Source organism: Mytilus trossulus, chromosome 14, assembly GCF_036588685.1.
Source record: "Mytilus trossulus isolate FHL-02 chromosome 14, PNRI_Mtr1.1.1.hap1, whole genome shotgun sequence".
Taxonomy (NCBI): Eukaryota; Metazoa; Mollusca; class Bivalvia; order Mytilida; family Mytilidae; genus Mytilus; species Mytilus trossulus.
The window spans coordinates 56,586,827-56,607,786 of record NC_086386.1 but is presented as its reverse complement, the minus strand read 5'-3'; the positions used below and the strand labels follow the sequence as shown (position 1 = coordinate 56,607,786).

At 31.1% G+C, this 20,960-nt stretch overlaps 2 protein-coding genes across 2 annotated transcripts in view; one reads left to right on the top strand and one right to left on the bottom strand.

The window, feature by feature from the left end:
- Nucleotides 1-6,496, bottom strand: part of LOC134696024 (mitochondrial disaggregase-like) — a 33,261-nt gene extending 26,765 nt beyond the window's left edge. Inside the window, exons 1-5 of the mRNA XM_063557571.1 lie at nucleotides 6,201-6,496; nucleotides 3,880-3,931; nucleotides 1,800-1,886; nucleotides 1,369-1,472; nucleotides 798-926 (exon numbers count right to left, since the gene is read on the bottom strand). Of these exons, the coding sequence (XP_063413641.1) occupies nucleotides 798-926; nucleotides 1,369-1,472; nucleotides 1,800-1,886; nucleotides 3,880-3,931; nucleotides 6,201-6,483 (655 nt within the window). The 5' untranslated portion in view covers nucleotides 6,484-6,496. The remainder of the gene's footprint in view (nucleotides 1-797; nucleotides 927-1,368; nucleotides 1,473-1,799; nucleotides 1,887-3,879; nucleotides 3,932-6,200) is intronic.
- A 160-nt stretch (nucleotides 6,497-6,656) lies between these two features.
- Nucleotides 6,657-19,851, top strand: LOC134697413 (glucosamine-6-phosphate isomerase 2-like). The gene is made up of 6 exons (XM_063559676.1): nucleotides 6,657-6,709; nucleotides 12,302-12,425; nucleotides 14,052-14,153; nucleotides 14,747-14,929; nucleotides 15,648-15,832; nucleotides 16,740-19,851. Exons 2-6 carry the CDS (start codon nucleotides 12,302-12,304, stop codon nucleotides 16,953-16,955), a joined length of 810 nt encoding a protein of 269 aa, XP_063415746.1. The 5' UTR covers nucleotides 6,657-6,709; the 3' UTR covers nucleotides 16,956-19,851.
- Nucleotides 19,852-20,960: the final 1,109 nt, after the last annotated feature.

Genomic DNA, 20,960 nt, shown 5'->3' with positions numbered 1-20,960 from the left:
TCATCGCTCCTGTTTTCTGATATGTCACGTGGGAGTTCTAACGAAACCTGCTTTGATGTCACATGTGAGTGACCTCGTAGGTGTGTCTTTTTTTACCAATGAAATTGAGTCTTCCACAATCTTGAAAGTTTATCGATAAGGTAAAGGGATGTAACTCATTATATTTACGACAAAATCGTCAAAATAATTCATAAACTTTTTTGATTGGCTTATTTATAGGTTGTCAACTCATTTGCATATCATTATAAATTCATAACTTCTAGTTCACTCACATGTGACCTCAAAGTGGGTTTCGTTAGATCTTCCACGTGACATATCAGAAAACGGGAGCGATGAGAGATTGGTTTTCAATAAGATTGGGGGAGTTTGTCCTATGTAATGAGTGTTGGGATGAATGGCTGGACTAAATATTTTCTTCTTCATGAAATTAAGACAAAGTATATTTAAAAAGAATGCTGATTAAATCATAAGTATCAGCAATTTACATTGTTTTCTCAGACATAATAAAAACCATTAGATGTTTTTAAAACTATCTATCTCTCTATGAAAAAAGTGTTATCCTGAAAGCTATAGATACTTTTTGTTTTTTCAAAATATTTGAAAAGATTTGGGTACTTAGATGTTTTGGCTGCTCAATTCTACCAGACTGGCATTCTGAACAAATTGGAGACGTTAACATTAATCCGTTATCAGTATCAATGAATAAACTTCACAAAGGTTCAAAATCTTGTTATTAGTTATCTGTGACAATATTACACTCAATTTCCAATGGTTTCTTTAAACACAAGTATTCATACCTGCTTCCAACAAAGCCCTGACAATGGCAGCATCGTCAATCAACACAGCATAATGTAAAGCTGTACAGCCCTGGAACGTTGATTGTCTGTTTAATCTATCACTGAATTCTTCTTCTCTTGCTAACATTACTGACAAAAATAAAGATGTAAATGATTAAACTTTACTGCACTACTGACTTGATGTAAATTATACATTTTATTGCACTTCTGACATAATGAAAATTATACATTTTACTGCACTACTGACATGATGAAAATTATACATTTTACTGCTCTACTGACATAGTGTAAATTTTACATTTTACTGCTCTATAATCACTGTTCATTTTATTTACAACTTATTGGTTGATTTTTAGCCAGACATATTTCTTTAATTAACACTCCTCTATCTTATAAAGAAAATAAATTGATTTGAAGAAGTCTATTGGTTTTTTTTGTTGTTTAAAAGAGTAGCTGTTTGATCATACTAATTGTAGTATACATTAAATCATCTTTTTTATTTCTAAAATATATAATGAAAGATGTGTTGTCTAACTTTTTTGTGTTACAACAATCCTGTATAAAATAATACCTTGTAATGCATTAAAGCCCCTTTCTCTAGCCATCATCAAATAATGAGTGTAGTCATCCCCTAAGTTAGGGTCAGCTCCATTCTTCAACAGCAATTCCACTGCTCTATAATTAGAAAATGGTATTATAAACGTCTAGACATAATTTTATCTGCAATTCTCAATTTTCAAACAAGATACCCTAGTGATGATTGTGGCCAAGTTTGGTTATATTTGGCCCAGTAGTTTCAGAGGAGGAGATTTTTGTAAAGGTTAACTTCAACGGACTACGGACGCCAAGTGATGAAAAAGAGCACTTGGCCCTTTGGGTCAGGTGAGCTAATAATATTTACTTGTCCTGTAGATATATTCAAGCATTCAGAAAGTATTTTTAATTAAAAACCAGCAATCGATCAATCAGGCTTTCAATTTTTCAGTGAATTAAAACTCTTACTTCAGATTTTTGTTGATTGCAGCTACTTGTAATGCTGTCCATCCTAACTGGTGTCTTTTATTTAAATCTACACCACTTTTGATCAACCTACAACGTATTATAAAACATTCACCTATTTGTAAAGCCTAAATAATACCTGTGTTGCAAGTAGGTAGGAAGGTAGGCAGCAATTATTATAAAAAAAAGATTTGATTGGTATTATGGGGGAAATAATCTGATTTAAATAGCGCTTGTAATAATCTTCAAGGTTTTGCTTAATAAAAAGGTAAGTAGGGTTGGTAGAAACACAAGTATTTTTTATTGTGTCTAATGATAACCTGTGAAATGGCCAATGGTTAAGACAACTGTTTACTTATAAAGGTAAATAAATGTTATAAACAATTGATAATTATGTTTTAATGGTTCCCAATGAATTCTCTTTCAGCATGTTCAGATTTGTTTTAAGGTTGAAATGTTTATATTCTGTATCATTGTACATGTTTTTCAATTCAGAAAGTTTTTGACAGAAGTCATGGACATTCAATGTTCATTTGTGTGTTTTGGAGTGTGACATTCAATGTTCATTTGTGTGTTTTGGAGTGTGGCATTCAATGTTCATTTGTGTGTTTTGGAGTGTGACATTCAATGTTCATTTGTGTGTTTTGGAGTGTGGCATTCAATGTTCATTTGTGTGTTTTGGAGTGTGACATTCAATGTTCCTTTGTGTGTTTTGGAGTGTGACATTCAATGTTCATTTGTGTGTTTTGGAGTGTGGCATTCAATGTTCATTTGTGTGTTTTGGAGTGTGACATTCAATGTTCATTTGTGTGTTTTGGAGTGTGACATTCAATGTTCCTTTGTGTGTTTTAGAGTGTGATATTCAATGTTCATTTGTGTGTTTTGGAGTGTGACATTCAATTTTCATTTGTGTGTTTTGGAGTGTGACATTCAATGTTCATTTGTGTGTTTTGGAGTGTGGCATTCAATGTTCATTTGTGTGTTTTGGAGTGTGACATTTAATGTTCACTTGTGTGTTTTGGAGTGTGACATTCAATGTTCATTTGTGTGTTTTGTTGTGTGACATTCAATGTTCACTTGTGTGTTTTGGAGTGTGACATTCAATGTTCATTTGTGTGTTTTGGAGTGTGGCATTCAATGTTCATTTGTGTGTTTTGGAGTGTGACATTCAATGTTCCTTTGTGTGTTTTGGAGTGTGACATTCAATGTTCATTTGTGTGTTTTGGAGTGTGGCATTCAATGTTCATTTGTGTGTTTTGGAGTGTGACATTCAATGTTCATTTGTGTGTTTTGGAGTGTGACATTCAATGTTCCTTTGTGTGTTTTAGAGTGTGATATTCAATGTTCATTTGTGTGTTTTGGAGTGTGACATTCAATTTTCATTTGTGTGTTTTGGAGTGTGACATTCAATGTTCATTTGTGTGTTTTGGAGTGTGGCATTCAATGTTCATTTGTGTGTTTTGGAGTGTGACATTTAATGTTCACTTGTGTGTTTTGGAGTGTGACATTCAATGTTCATTTGTGTGTTTTGTTGTGTGACATTCAATGTTCATTTGTGTGTTTTGGAGTGTGACATTCAATGTTCATTTATGTGTTTTGGAGTGTGGCATTCAGTGTTCATTTGTGTGTTTTGGAGTGTGACATTCAATGTTCACTTATGTGTTTTGGAGTGTGACATTCAATGTTTCACTTGTGTGTTTTGGAGTGTGACATTCAATGTTTCACTTGTGTGTTTTGGAGTGTGACATTCAATGTTCATTTGTGTATTTTAGAGTGTGGCATTCAATGTTCATTGATGTTCATTTGTGTGTTTTGGAGTGTGGCATACATTATTTTTTTGGAGACAACTAAAGCCTGCTGTGTCGTTGTTTGGATGCAGGATATTGTTTGTTGTGTTAACAATGGTTGAATTAACAGATACAGGATTTTCACACTGCCTTGAACACCCATTGATGGTCTTGGGCTCTTCTTTGCTCTTTGGTTGGTTGTTGTCTCTTACAAATACCCCATTTCCATTCTCTATGATACATCACATGTATTTTTCATGGTTTTGTGTGAGCTTTCACTAAAAACTAAGTCTAACCTCTCTAAGGTGGTATTGTCTTTATCTTTAACTGCTTCTAAAAGCCTCAAATCTACAAATGAAAATAAAGTTGTTACTGTAATTGAATTTAAACTACATACATTTAACAATATCATTTTAAATTATCAGACTAGAATTAGAAAGACAATATTTGTATAAGACAACACCCCCTCATCAAAAAATATTCTAAAATATCTATATAGGGCTCAGAATAGAAATAGATAGTATATTGCACATATTTATGATACATCATAAAGCACCCCCTGAAATGTTCTTAACAATCTTTAAAGAGCCACTGCCATGGCTGCAGTACATTCTTGTTATTTTATATTCTTAACCTGTGAAGTTTTTGTTCTGTTCTACAGACATGATAGAGTGTTGCATGTCATGTCAGTGACGTGTCTTCATACATGTATGTGAGTGGTGTCTGTCATGGCAGTGACATGTGCCTTCATTATGAGAGTGTTGTCTGTCATGTCATTGACATGTGCCTTCATCATGTGAGTGTTGTTTGTCATGTTCCTTCATATATGAGTAGTCTATCATGTCTGTGACATGTTTCTTAATATGTAAGTGCTGTCTGTCATGTTTGTTACATGTGTCTTTAAATGTGAGTGTTGTCTGTCATGTCAGTGACATGTTTTATCATATGTAAGTTTTGTCTGCCATGTCAGTGACATGTGCCTTCATCATAATAGTGTTGCCTGCCATGTCATTGACATATTCCTTCATATGTGAGTGGTGTTTGTCATGTCTGTGACATGTGCTTTCATCATATGTAAGTGTTGTCTGCCATGTCAGTGACATGTGCCTTCATCATGATAGTGTTGCCTGTCATGTCATTGACATGTTCCTTCATATGTGAGTGTTGTCTGCCATGTGAGTGGTGTTTGTCATGTCTGTAACATATGTTTTCTTTTTTTCTTTTTTTTCAACTTTAAATATTTTATTTCATTCCTGGTTATGAACAATGTCCCTTAGCGCTACAACAATGACGCTAAGGTTCCTCCCTGTGTTGTTAATTGCTAATAAAACCATGGGATTTGATTAGAAAAATGTGTTTTCATCATGTGAGTGTTGTCTGTCATGCAAGGGATATGTTCCTTCATATTTGAGTTTTGTCTGTCAAGTCAGTGACATGTTCCTTAATATTTTAGTGCTGTCTGTCATGTCAGTGACCTGTTCCTTCACATGTAAGTGCTGTCTGTCATGTCAGTGACCTGTTCCCTCATATGTTAGTGTTGTCTGTCATGTCAGTGACATGTGTCTTCATATGTGATTGCTGTCTGTCATGTCATGGACATGTCATGCATGTGCCTTCATCATTTTCATATGTGAGTGCTGTCTGTTACTGAATTACTGAAATGTCACAAATCAGGGACCAAACAAGTCAAGGGTACCCTTGTAGGGTTATGAAGCTAATCACAATGTTAATGGATTCTGGAAGGATAATGTATGTCTTCGTTAATCAATTCTCAATAACCTTCATACATGTCATACATGTAGGGTGTAGCAAATGACAATTTTTGGAAAGTTTCTGTTAGATTCTGTTGGGCTGAAGATATGAATTTTACAGGCCTGAAAGCAATTTTGCTAGTTTCTGATCTGCTGGCTCAATATTTATATGTACATGTACAAAGACCACAGCAATGAGCATAAAAATGGTTCCACAGCTACATTTGTGTTGCCTTTTATTCTCTGATTAATAGCATGCTACAATTTTTGTAGACCGATATATTGCAAACAATAAAATATGAAACCAATCAATTTAGTACATTGAAAAATATTGTTGAATATCAGTTTTCAACATGCATCTATGAGGGTGGTTTTCCTGCAACGTGATCACCGTTTTCTATTTCACATTCAACATGTTTTTACTTTTTTATTTGACATTCAGTCATGCAAGACAGGTGCTTATTTAATTGATTGTCAAATGCTTATTTTGAGTGCTCAGTATTTTTCAAATAAAATTGAAACGTTTTGCAAAGATTGTCAAGTAATACTATTTTCATAAATGTGTATACTAAATCGGGAATATCAAGTAAAACAGAGAGTTTATATATATACAACATGTACAAGACAGTGACTCAGTCACAAAAGGTTCACATCAAAGTCTTTATTTTTCGTGCAACATTCATGACAGAAATCATTACTCGTTCAACGTGAAATTGTGTCTTATTTCACGTTTTTTCCATGCAAGCACCCCCCTTTACCACCCTCATCTATAACAGTCTGATGCAATAATTATAAATGTGGACAAGTACATGTGAACATGGTGAAGAAGATTATTTAATGTTCCCATTGAATGATGCATTTCTTACTATTTGCATCTAAATTCCCGGAACAATTTGCTTTGATTCCTATCAGTGCCAATGATCCTGCAAACGGCACAGCAAAGGTCTTGAATGAGAAGCCGGTATTTCGCCGTTTTAAAATGTTTAATAGTGTGTTTTCTAACTGGTTAATAACCAACGAATATCTGTAAAAAGTGTTCGAGTAGATCTGGTTTGGTGTCACTTTTGTCTGTTTTTGCTTCTGACGCACAAATGTTTGAAAATTTGACAGAGTTCGTCTTTGAATTCGTCTGCATAGTTTTGAAAACATGCTGCCGGAAGTGAATGAATTGTGTTTGTCGTAAAATATAAAACACACAATATTCCAATTTGAAACCACTTTGTTATTTATATAATTTCTTTTATTATTTTTGTTTCAAATATTTTTTGAAAAAAGTAATTGATAAATAATTTAACCAAAAAAAAAGATTTACAAATTGATGTCGTAAACACAATTTACGATAGCATCAATCAGCTGATTCAGAAACTGAACCACTGCAAGTTTACTAATTATTTCTTTATTTCACACATTTATAGCTGATTATTTAATCTAAGTCAAACAAAGAGTTGCATTTCAATCATTTTGCTTTATTTTTCAAAGGAATGCAAGGTCACTGTTTAGATTATACCTATAGTTAACTGATATCAACATGATCAATATCTGGGTCCAAGTCTGTTTTTATTTTACATAAACGACATACCAGTTGGGCTAAATTCCACCATACGCCTATTTGCAGACGACACCATTGCATATCTGGTAATAAAGTCAAACAGTGATTGCGAAACCCTTCAAAAAGACCTCAACACTCTAGGCATTTGGGAAAATACATGGAAAATGGCTTTCCATCCTGACAAGTGTAATGTCATGTCCATCAGTCGAAATAAAAATCCATTCGTATATAATTACACTTTACATGGCCACATTCTTGAACATGTTGATAAGGCAAAATACCTAGGTGTAACAATTCAATCAGACTTGAAATGGCACAGTCACATTAACAACATCTGTAATAAAGCCAACAGCATACTAGGTTTTCTTCGTAGGAATCTTAACATCAGTTCCACCTCAGTAAAGGAACAGGCATATAAATCTTTAGTCAGACCATCACTAGAATATGCCTGTTCAGTTTGGGACCCTTACTTTACTGAGGATATTAACAAGATAGAAAAAGTACAAAGAAGGGCTGCTAGATATGTCACTAACCGACACATAAACACCTCAAGCGTTAGTGACATGCTAGATCATTTGAAATGGAGAGACCTGGCACAGAGAAGAACTGATGCACGCCTGGTCATGTTCTATAAAATTTCATATCACCTCATTGCTATAACAAAAGCAGACAGATTAATTCAACCGCTCAGACAGTCCAGGAATATGCACACACTCTCATACCAAATTCCATCCTGCCGAACACAAATAAGACAACAATCATTTTTCCCACGCACAATTAAAATCTGGAACAGCCTTCCCCTGAGTATTGTGATGAGCGACTCTATAGAGTCGTTCAAAGTAGCCGTCTAAAACTACACCTACAGCCCATAAATTCATCATGTGTAAATAGTTTTATCTTAATATTTAAAAATAATAAATTAAAAATATGCACTATCACTATGTAAAATTTTTTGTTTTTGTTTTTTTGTTTACTATCACAAATTTGTTATATTTCACTGTATATATACCTTCACAAAGCAATGCGCAGTACAAGTGACGTAAACTTTAACATGTTGAAGGCGGTCATTACATAGTAGAAGTAGAAGTAGAAGTTGATTCATGAATTTGCCAATTATAATTCTGTTGGCATTGTCAATGATAATCGCCACCTGTTACTCTTCACACAATACAGTTCAGTCCTACCAGACCTAAGGCTTTTAACTTTCTGCCAGACCTATGAAAATAAGGTCTGCAGGCTAAATGTTTATAGAATACAAATATAAATGTTATTTGTAGAAAAGTGACGAAAGATATCAAAAAGTCATTCAAACTCTGATTGTCATAAGTTAAAATTAAAACTGATAACACCATCTTATATCTTCTCTGGTTTTTGGAGGTGGTTGCGAATAGAACCGTTAATTAAGCTCTCCCTTGACACCATTTGCGAGTATGGTCTTAAGGAAACGATGATAGTCCGTTGGAAGGGAATCGTCGGAAGGGGACGATAAATGGCTAACCCGTGTTAAGAGAGAGTCATACATGTATCTCTTGCACGTTAAAGACACCCTTGTAGATTTCGAAAAAGAGTAGGCTAGCCTAATGCCGCTACAAGGCAGCACTTGCACCTGCAAAGTGGAAAGGGATTTATATAAGTTGCAAAACTTGTTTCGCAATCCACTATAAATAAATATGTTTAAACTAATTAAGCTCCACTACCATGACTACAGAAGACAAGGCAAGATACATGTATACATACATGTATATACATGTATAGGGCTTTAAAAGAAAACGACAAACAACGTACAGTACATAAAATTCAACCAAAAACTTCAGACTAAGCAACATGAACCCTACCAATAAATAAAACTCCAACACATCAACAGTAATGTCTAAGTTATTGTAATGAAGCTAGTATTGATAATCAACAACTTATTCATACAGATTATTAAAAAAAATCATGTCTACATTAATACATGTACATGTATATTTAGATTCAAAATTTTATCAAGAAAATGATACCCAGATCAATGCAGATCCTGAAAGCAATATATATATATTAAAATTATGATTACACGTTGGATCTTGTACAACACTAAATGCTATACATGTATATAGTATAACCATGATAATAGAAATTTGCTTAAACTTCTTCATACTTTATAATTAATATTCAGGAAGTATAAAAATATAGCCTTATTTTTGGAATCTGGATATGCACAACATCAACATGATCAACAGCATTGCATATATAGATTTATGAAGATGTGGTACATTTTGCGTGTTTTGTTTGAGTGCTAAGGCCTCAACTAATATATTGTTTTTTTTCGTAACCCTGAACCTGCTTTAGGCCCAATGAGACAACTTACTAGACAGAGACTCCATCCAAGTCACTATTTGTAAAAGTAAACCATTATCATTATTAATAATATTAATTATTGGTCTACTTTCATTTATACAGTTTTAACCCAGAGACTTGGCTCACACTGACATGACTGAACAGCAAGCATTATAACAACTAGAACACACCCGTGATATCGCGGGTCCGTGACTAAAATAAAGTGTATAACAATGTGTAAGCCTTATTTTAGTATTGGTATTATCATCTGATAAAGTCATATACCGATTATAAGATACACAGTTTTCTCTGCTTTTGCAAGATATTTCTGTTTGAACCCTTCGACCTAGAACTTGTGAATTATTGGTATTTATTAATTATTAGGAAAACAAAAGGTCCAGGAATGGAGTATTTTTTAATCAACAATGATCAACAGCATTGTAAATAAAGTTGAATTCTTGTATTTGCTATTTAAAAATGTACGTCATGCCCGCTAACAAAATATCCTATGTATACGCTTTATTTTAAGTCCAGATTTTTAGTATTCGTATTGTTATCTTAGAAAGTCTTACTGATTTCAATAGGGAACAATTTGACAATGATTGAATTTAGGAATGTCAACCCTGTGATTATGACCCGTTTGCCTAAATACATATTTTGGTGGTGCGCCAGTCGAATTCGGAACATACAGATAAGGTAATAGGCAGGTGAATATAATATTGGTATCGGTATCGGACTCGACCCGGAACTTGTTAATTATTGGCAATATTAATTATGTGGAAAACAAAAGGGTCTGGAGTGGTGTAATTTTTAATCTACATCATTGCCCTATATTAGTTATATTTAAAGTTGAATTCTTTGATTTGTCGTTTTTACCCGATGACAGCTGACAAATTGGACCTCGTAATTTTAGTATTATAGATGCTCTACATCTATCATCAAATATATGTCTGTATATCATGTACATGTATGGTCAATGACAATGGGTTCATATAAATGTAAGATGTTTAATATATTAAATTTCATATGTCCAAAATACTACAATTTATTGCTATCAATGAGTTATCATTCAGTTCCAAACCATATACTGGTAGATACACATTGTAGCATAATTTAAAGTAAACATAAATTCTCCATTTTTCTCAATGAAATATCCTTCAGTTCCAAACCATATACATGATATAGATATAGCCTAATCTCAAGTAAATATAAATTCTCCATTTTTCTCAAACATTTTCCATTTCAAAACTGGGAGTTTTATGTCTGTATGTCCCAATAAAGCATGGTCAATGAGATAATTCTGACCACAGGGAAATTCACAAAAGCTTTCTTATCTTATTAATGATATATAAATTGTACAGGTAGAAAAAGATATCAAAATATGTGGTCAAGCAGGGAAGATTAATGCTACAAATGTAAATACACTTATAATTTAATAATACATAGAGAAACTAAACATTAAGTAATAATGATAAACTATATAAAGAAGCGATTAGTATAATAAAATCTTTTAAAATCATCTCTACCACAATATCACAATTTTTTAATATTTTTTAGCAAAACACAAACAGTTGTTAAAATTGTGTGTGTTTCTTCACCAAATAATTCTGCCAAAAGTGTGGATCCAAACAATGTTGTAATCATACCCATAGCCAAGGGGGTTAGGACGACCCCCCCCCCCTTTTGAAAACAAATAAGCACTGTTAAATTCAATGTTCTGTTCGAATTGTGACTGTTAAAGTTGAGTTTGTGAGTCCAAATAACCCTCCTTTGCAAATTCCTGGTAATCATGTACATCATTGTACATGTTTAATATATAATATACATGTATGTATGTACTTCTTAAACAGTCACAACTCTATGACATTCAGTTTAACCATGACCATCAGATCACCAGTGATGGTGATACAAGGATGAAAACACATGCTGTATATAAATAATTTGTAGAGCCTATAAATTTGTGGTCAAGTGGCAGGGGTCGAATTTAAGTTTTTTTGTGTACTGGCCCACTGGTCCAGTGGATAAAATTCTACTGGTCTGGCTCCAAATCTACTGGTCCTGCAAAAATGACATTAATTTGACGAACACTTATATAAATGACAGATGTTTAATTTTATTTTGACCACCGGACTAGCGCTAATTTCCACCCCTGTCTATTGGTCAAGCGTGTCAGGCACATCATGCACAGTGCAAGGGGATTTGATGCCAAGAAAATCATGTTGGTAAAAAAACGAAAAAAATATATATTTTGGATAAAAGGGGGAGGGCAAAATAATTTGTCCTGTCCCCAAGAACAAAAGAATCTTAATTGTAATGCAAAAGATAACATGAAGAAAATTGATTTATATTTATTGACATTGTATAAAATTGAGAATGGAAATGGGGAATGTGTCAAAGAGACAACAACCCGACCAAATAAAAAAAACAAAAAAATAACAGCAGATGGTCACCAACAGGTCTTCAATGTAGCGAGAAATTCCCGCACCCGGATGTGTCCTTCAGCTGGCCCCTAAACAAATATGTCTTTATATCCTGTATATCAACAGGATCAAGGTTAATATTTATTATATTATCTACATACATGTACATGGATACATTGTCATATTGCCAGATGTTAACCTTGTAACATGTTCTCAACAGATAATTGATATTTCAATGTAAGCTTAATCAAAAGCAAAATTATTCTTTGGTAAAAAATGTACATAATATGTAGGGTTCAGACTTATAAAACCTACATGTAGCTAGCCCTAAATATTGATGCTTGATTGAGGTTTGGGATACATTGTAGGTTTTACAGAAACTTAGAGAAAAATTAAATTAACCATGACTGTGTTAACAAAAAATTAACAAAAAGTTTTAAGAAAATAGAATAATGGTATTTAAAAAAATCAGATAACACAATATTAATTACCATGATTATCAGTGATTACAGAAATATACAATGTATATATTACAAATGTAGAAAGAGAAATAAATAAAGTTATAAAAGGCTTCCATTCTACAGTACATACATACATAACATAATAAAATTCCAATCAAAGTCTAATAAATAAAAGCTAAAAACATATTTTTTAAAGTAACATATATTTTTTCTATTTTCAGATGAGACTAGTCATTCTTGATAACTACGATTATGTCAGTGAATGGGCAGCTAAATATATTAGGCGTAGAATTAAAGATTTTAACCCTGGACCAGATAAATACTTCACATTAGGTTTACCTACAGGTAAATTTACATTTTGGCAAAATGTTGTAAACAAACTTACCTGAACATGTCTGATTCCTTTGCCTATTAAATAAAAGGTAATATGGTGCCTTACAAAATCCTGGGAATATCTGCCTCTTTCAAATATGCACTTCATACTGTTTATATATAGGGGTTGCAAAGAAAATATGGACCAGTATCTATTGGAGGACTACAAAAGAAAAAAAAATGATAAAAAAAGAATGAATACTGTTAATTCAGAAATTATTGCGACCTTTTTATTATTGTGAAAAGTGCAACATGGTTATGATTGCAATAATTTAAACTTGCATTTGAAATTTTTTATTAGAATTAAACCGAATTGTTTACAATATATCGCAAAAATTAAAAATGCATTTTAGTCTTATATTACAAAATTGAAATAATAAACATGATAAATGCACACAATTATAATTTCTGAAGCTACAGTATGTGGCATCCATTCACGACACAGATTAATTTATCCACAGCAAAAACTTTAAAAAGCAAACATGCAAAGTCAAAGCAGGTTTTAATCATACCACATCTTCTTTTTTATATTTAAAATAAAGAAAAGATAAGATTATAGACATGATAGATAAGTGAATTACATTAAGCAGACTGCATTAAGAGTATAAAAATAAGAAGAAAAAACAACCAACACTTTACAGATAATTTTCAAAAGACATGATTAACGGTTTGAGTAATTATCTCCCTTGACTGAATCACTGATGAATCAACAGTTGATTTTCTTATTTGACTACTATAACCAAACTGAAAATTACGTACGTTATAAACAAACCTGATCAGAGAAGCTTACTAGATCAAAGTGATGAATTAAGCAAGATTAAAAGAAATGAAAATTGCTCTGAAAAACTTTTATTCTTATATCCAGTGGTCAGTATAATAAGATGAATTTGGTTGATTTATGAAGGAATTATAATGCACTTACACTACCAGCATGGCGATAAAATGGAAGCTAGCTCAAGATAGTTTTTAGATTGCTCAAATTGTTTCTATCACAACTTATGATAGATCAATGTTAAGATGTACATGTACATGATGTACATATTAAGGTCATGACAAAATGTTACCAATTCAACAAAAAACAACAACAAAAAAAACACAGTTGACTTATGTTCAAAACAATCAACTAAAAATAACTATGAACAACAACCAACAAATATCCACTAAATTACAGGTTCCAGACTTTAGATAGGCAATAATTGATCCCTCCACTCTGTTTCAAATCTGGTAAACAGTTGTTTTATTTGCAATCATACCACATCTCCTTATATGTACATATGTACATTGTATGTCATAAGTACAAATGCATGTTTCTTAATGTCTTCCGGTAATAGTTTTATTGAGGATTCATTATAATTTGCCAGATAACAATTTATGTAGATTTTGTGGGTATATCATTTGTACATGTATTATATTTGAACGCAAATTTAGATATTCAATAAAATGCAAATTTTCTATAGTTTTGTATGCAATCTTTGGCAAACCCTGAAATCAAATATCAATGAAAATGCAGATAACACTGTCCTCAATCCATAAAAATTGGTACCCATGAAAAAAAAATGAATCCAAGGTGTTCTTGCATATTTATTATATTTTTTTTAGGTGGTACTCCATTAGGAACTTATAAAAAGTTAATAGAATTCATCCAACAAGGGAAGCTATCCTTCAAATATGTCAAGACTTTCAATATGGATGAGTATGTTGGTAAGTTGTTTCAAGTTATCTCCCCTTTCTGTTTGTTTTATAGAATTATAGGGGGCGTACATGAGCGTCTGGATGGGGTTTACAAAATAGATAAAAATGGCCAAAACAGACATAATGAAAGAAAAAAAAGAATATAGAAAAATAGAACAAAAATAGATAATAAGGGCAAAAATAGACAATAGAATTGGTAAATAAGGAAACAGAAAATAATGATCAAAATAAAAAAAAGATGAGTACACAAATATGGTTTACAATTATTAGAAAATAAGAAATGAATGTCTGTATAGACCTACATGTACATCCCATAATTGGTTTCCATTAGTTAACTAGTTTGCGTGCGGCTGCCTCAACCAAATGTTATAAATCTTATACTCCCTTCTTATTACCACAAAATGTAGATCATTAGCTCCAATTTGGGTGGCCTCACTTTTCCTCTCAGGTTATGTGGCTTATCCCCTTTAGAATGCCTTATGGACACATTATCCATTTATTTTTTGTATATTGGTTCAATTTGCATGAGTTATTCCCATTTGATATATATGTGAAGTCATTCAACATGCATTTACTGTAAGAGAAATATATTATATTTTTAGCTATACCAAGGGACCATCCTGAGAGTTATCATTCCTTTATGTGGAACAATTTCTTCAAACACATTGACATAGACCCAAAGAATGCCCACATACTGGATGGCAATGCTACAGATTTAATAAAAGAGTGTAATGATTACGAGAAAAAGATCACAGATGCTGGTGGGATTGAACTGTTTGTTGGAGGTATGTCTTACTGTGGGTTCAATTATTTTCGTGGTTATCAATATTCATGGATTGCAGAAAACTTGCATATTAGTACATTCCTTTAGAAAATTTGTTATTCATTGAATCATTTAAGTTTCGTTGTTCCCCCGTACCTAAGAAATCAACAAAAATTAGTATCTGATGAATATTAAGGAATTCTACAGTATGCCTTTGTCCCTCCATATCGTTCTTCAACATGTTGGACATTAGCTAAAAAATGCTTTCACCAATTTGCATACTCTTATGAATTGAAATTCGACAAATCAAAAACTACTTGAATATATATGCATACCAAAGCTTTACATTTAAAGACATGTTAAGATGTTCGCTCTGTTTCAAACTAACGCTTTTTTTAAAACTGCATGGTATAGATTGATGGTTTATATAAAATAATAGAATTAAAATAGCAGAAAACAAATGAAAGTAAATGACCTTGTTGTTTGTGGGGATTTTATATGTTTTCCAGAATGGCTTTTAAAATGAAATGAAATATATCTATGAATAGAGAAGAGTTAAAGGTCAAAATTTAGATTGCCGTTGCATGGATAAAACCAAAGGATTTCAAATATCTGACAAAAAATTAAAACAATTCCAGAAAACATCTTAAAGCTTTTGTTATTTAATTTATTAAAACAGGTTTTAACAATTTACTTATTGTTTTACTTTTTAACCAGTGCATAAACTCATCTATTTTTAGGTATTGGCCCTGATGGTCATATAGCTTTCAATGAACCAGGATCCAGTCTGGTGTCAAGAACTCGTATCAAGACACTAAATAACGACACAATTATTGCTAATGCTAGATTTTTTGGAGGAGATCTGTCTAAAGTTCCTAAACAGGCCTTGACCGTTGGTGTTCAAACTGTAATGGATGCAAGGGAGGTAATTATGATTTAAATGGAATATGTGTATCAAGATTTGTAATTTGTTATTCATTTTATATTTTGTTTATGAAGTTGCCATAAGTAATAAGATTAAAGAAAACAGAGGGGTAATGCCATTTTACTTCAGGGTAGTAAATAAAACTAACAATGATTTATTCAAGGGAGGTAAGTTGTGGAATGATGGACAGGTACTCAAAATTTATGTTTGCCTATAACTAATTACATCCACTTCATTTGAACTTTTGTGCGTAGTCTTATGATTGGCACTCATACCAATCTCCAAAATTTTAAACAAGTAATTTTACAGTAAATCCTCAAAATTTCATTGATTTATGATTTAATTTTTCTGAAAATTCATACTTCATGTACTTGTATAAAGCAAATATGAAACTAAAATATTTTTTACCATACTGGTCTCTACTATATCCCAGGCATATTTTTTAATATTTATAAATGCATTCAATTATAAATACATAGCCAATATGGCAAAAAAAAATTATTCCTTCCTACAAATCTAAAAAATAAAATCCAATTTGTCCAAATAAAATACAAATTCAAAAATTGGTATGCATATATTATTCTTTTTGATGATTTATGATAATTAATATGAGAAACTAGTAGCCCATTTTAATTTCAGTGAAATAATGCTTTCAAAATTTTAACATGTGAGGTTTTTACTACTTTAGCAAAATCAAACTGTTGTATTATTTCACATTACAATACAATACAATATACTTATGCTTTACTTAAAAACACTCTCTCAAATTCACATATTACACAAAAAGTAATTATATAAGTACATACAAAATACAATCCCATACAATAATAAAATGAAATAAAACAATGATGATAACTCCCTAAAAAAAATCTGTTTATATTGTATTCTATTATTTTATACACGTCAGGTGATGATTCTGATCACAGGAGCCCATAAAGCATACGCAATGCACAAAGCGATAGAAGAGGGTGTCAGTCACATGTGGACCGTCTCAGCATTCCAACAACATCCACAGACGATTTTTATCTGTGACGAAGATGCAACGTTAGAGCTGAAAGTCAAAACAGTCAAGTATTTCAAAGGCTTGATGGATCTTCATAATCAGCTGATTGAAGAGAAATGATGAATAAAGACAAAATTAGAAATAGAATTTCAGAAATTTTTGTATGGTGGGATTTTTGTCTAAAGATTGCATGACACCTTATGGTACTGAATTAATTTCTCAATTTTTAAGGTTTTTCACAACCTTTGAAATACACAAAATATAAGGCATTGATTTTAAAATTTTATGCATTCTATCAATGAACATTTCCAGAAATTAATCAATGCTTAGACATTCAATACACCACATAATGTAGGAATCTAATACCTGTTCTAAAAATATCAATGATGTAATTTTTACAAGTCATCGTAAAAAATTGGAATAATCTTCTTTTGACCAATGCATTATACAATGCAATATTTGATTTTACTTCCCATTATAGCAATCATTACCCGTCAATGCTAACAAGCGCTTTAATCTAGAGGCGAGAGGCTATCAATTTGGAAGGATTTTCTTGATGAGAAGAACCATCATTTTTTGTTCTCATAAAATTTGCATGACTGGGACATAGCCTTTTTGTGCCGATGTGGCCTAATGCAACTATCAATCAATCATAAACTTTGGAACTTGTGTTGTTTTACAAAGACCAAAAACCCATCATACACTTTTTTCTGAAAACAGCAATAACTTGGCAATCAATCGGACATTGTGCTAAATTATATTTATAGGGTACTTTATATTTATACTGATTGTAGAAATTTATCTGAATTTTAGAATTAGGTTTTTGGGGTCAAATTATGAGAAAATTGGTAACATTGATTATATAGATGTAGTTAATATTATTCAGGTGTAGGCCAAAATAATTACATTTTATGTTTTTCTCATGTAAAAATAGGGTAGGATTTATAGTAAAGCTAGGCAAAGTATGATATGTTTATGCTTTTAAAAGTATCAATGATGCATTATCGGATAGTGAAAATTTGCTGGCAGGATAAGTGAATGTAGCTCGCCAAAATTTGTTGGACATAACTGTAAAGATTTACAAATATTCAAAAAATTGGTCAAATGTATTGAATAAATATAAGAACTCTAAATAATAAACAACATGATCAAAATATGTTTAAATTATTATTAAAAAAAATTGCAGCAAATTTCCTGATCAGAAAAACTGAACACATTAATTCCACCATGCCTACCCCTAGAGAAGCAAAGCAGAGATTGGCCAGGATACCAGGCTAAATATAAGATCTGTATACTTGTTCAATTATGTAATCTATAAAAATATTTTATGATTTGTTAGAGGTTGTACTATTAAAATGTTTTTTGAGAGACGTTTTTGTTTTGAATTATCGTTAATTTGTTAGATTTTAAAAGTGTAAAAGTCTCTTACATAAATTGATTATATTTTTTATATATCTTTCTATATAGATCTGCAGTGAATGTACAAATACATTTAAAAATAAGCTTTAAAAAGTTTCAGTATTGGGGAGGACTTCTAGAAAAGGGCAATGAGTTTTTTAAAAAAACGAAATTATATTTTTATATTTTCTTGTTAGGCTAAATCAGTATTTATTATGTTTTCATTAAATATTGAAATCCATTGTTTTCTAACATTAACATGATTAAGTTTAACAGTTTTTTTGTTAATTAAGAATTAACATAAAAGAAATTATAAATATATTATAATATTTTTAATAATTTAAATATTTTTTTAGGGAGGGGGGAGATGTAATCATGTTGAGAAGATCAAACACAAAATTCTGTAATATAAAATTGAATTATGTTTTGAATAATTTATTCAATAGAATAGAATGTACTTTTAAACAGAATACAAAAAAGTTAAATTTAGAAACAACAGAAAATAAATGTATGTCATATTTAAACATTCACTTTAATTACATTCCATTTTACAATGTACATGTATTAGATTTACTAGATAATGGTTCTCAGAAACACTTTTTTTGTTGAAAAACCAGTATTATATAATTGATTTATTTTTTCATGCTTTTTGGGGAAATTCTTGATAGTATATAGTTGTAAGAGATAAAGTTTACAATTTTTCAGCTGCCCTTGCCATCAATTTATATTTTTATATCTTGAATGTATATACATTAGTGTTTGTGTACAGATCTGTATAAATGCTTGATTGTATAAGTTTATTTATGACATCTTTTTAAAACTGGGAAACAAAATAATTATGATACTTGATTCCCAGAATGTATTGCCTTGGACTAATCAATCAGTCTGACATAATAAAGTGCTATAAACCATAGAACTAAAACAGAATGACAGAAAGACAAACTTCATCATCAGAAAAAAGAACAGATGTTCCCAATATTGCCTTTTAAAGGTGTAAAAAATACTATTTATTATCAGAACTTGCAGGATTCTTATGCTCAATAAAGATCATTTGATTTTTAAAAATGTAAACTGAAATCTTTAATTTACCCATGTTGAAAGCACAAGACAGTAAAGTATATTCATCTTTTTCTTCACTTATTATTTCTTCATAGAAAAAGTAATTTTCGGTTTTAACCCTGTTTACTTTTTGGAGCCATTATATTTTGTTATCATATGTTTATACAAATATTAACTGAGGTTCAGTGGTAATGATGGAGCTCTGATATGAAAAGTAAAAAGATGTCATAAATTCATTTTGTCTTTATTATTTTACTGTAAATGAGTTCAGTGCACTGGTTTCTAATGGTGCTATTTGTAAAGTATTTTTGATATATCCCCTTTTCATGTACACATGATTTTTTTTTAGTTTTGTCTTATAATGCACTTAAAAATACCATTGAAATTGTGAAAAATCAAATGGGTTGTACTCTTTGATAAAAAAAAGAATTCTGATCTTTGATTTATAAGTAGCTTTCAAGGGTAGTTTTGAACACAGAGTGAGTGCAAAACAATCTTTTAAGTTTTTTTCTTTGTTTTTTTCTATGGATCTCTGATTTTTTACCCCCCCCCCCCCCCCCCCTAAAAAAAAGAAAGATAGTTTTTTTTTGTCAAACAATAAACAAACCAACCAAATTTTGAAACACGAAGTTATATCTGTTCTTTGATGGTAGGGGATAAATGATTCTGTTCTATCTGATCAAATGTCCCATAACAGGTTAAATTCTGGTCACATCCATTTTCTTTTTTTTCTTCAAAATTATATTTTTTCTTAATGTACATGTTTATCTTTTTTTTTTTTATTTTAATGTAAATGTAAAATCTTATAACAGAAATATCTTTTGAATATCAGTAGTCAATTTGGTGGTTTAATATCAAATTTAGTTCATGATAAATCAAAATTTGTCGTTTGTTAATAAATTATTTAAATTAAAAACTACCCATTTGCTTATATTGAATGTCAGTGCAGTTTATAAATGCTCTGCTGATTTCTTTGCTGAATATTTGTAAGAATGACTTTTAAGATTTTATATGTGAAATTCATTATATTTTTTTATTCTACCTCTAACTTTAATTTTTGTATGGTTATTTTTTACATTTCTAGTCCAACATTGTTCACTTCAGAGAAATTGTCTCCCTTATTGAAAAGATTTGTCTTTCATTGTTTATATGTAAAGATGGTACATTTCACTACAGGGAGATAACTCTAAATATCTGCTGAATGTTTCAATCAGGTTCTATTGTTAATGAAATATTAAGCTTCTCAATGATAAAAAATATTATTTGTCAAACTACTACATACCTGATTGAACTCTTACCACCTTTTATCCTCAAAGTTTTTGTCATTTTGAAGAAGATGAATAACATTTCTTTTTATATTGTGCCATATATCTATATTTTTGAATTTTGATAAATATCTTATGCTGAAGATTTTTACACACTACTTTCTGTACAAAAAGTTGTTTTTATTTTCAAGGTATCCATTTTCCTTTTTTCTTGTGCCATATCAATTTCATTGTATTTTTATTTTATATTAAGGGGATAAACCTTGGTTCAGAGATATAACTCTCAAATTTGGTGTTTACTTAGTTAATGTCAAATTTCAGAAATGTATTTTAAGTATTTACCTGAAACAGATTGGAAATAATATATGTTACATAGAAGCTTGGAATATAGTGATGAAAATGG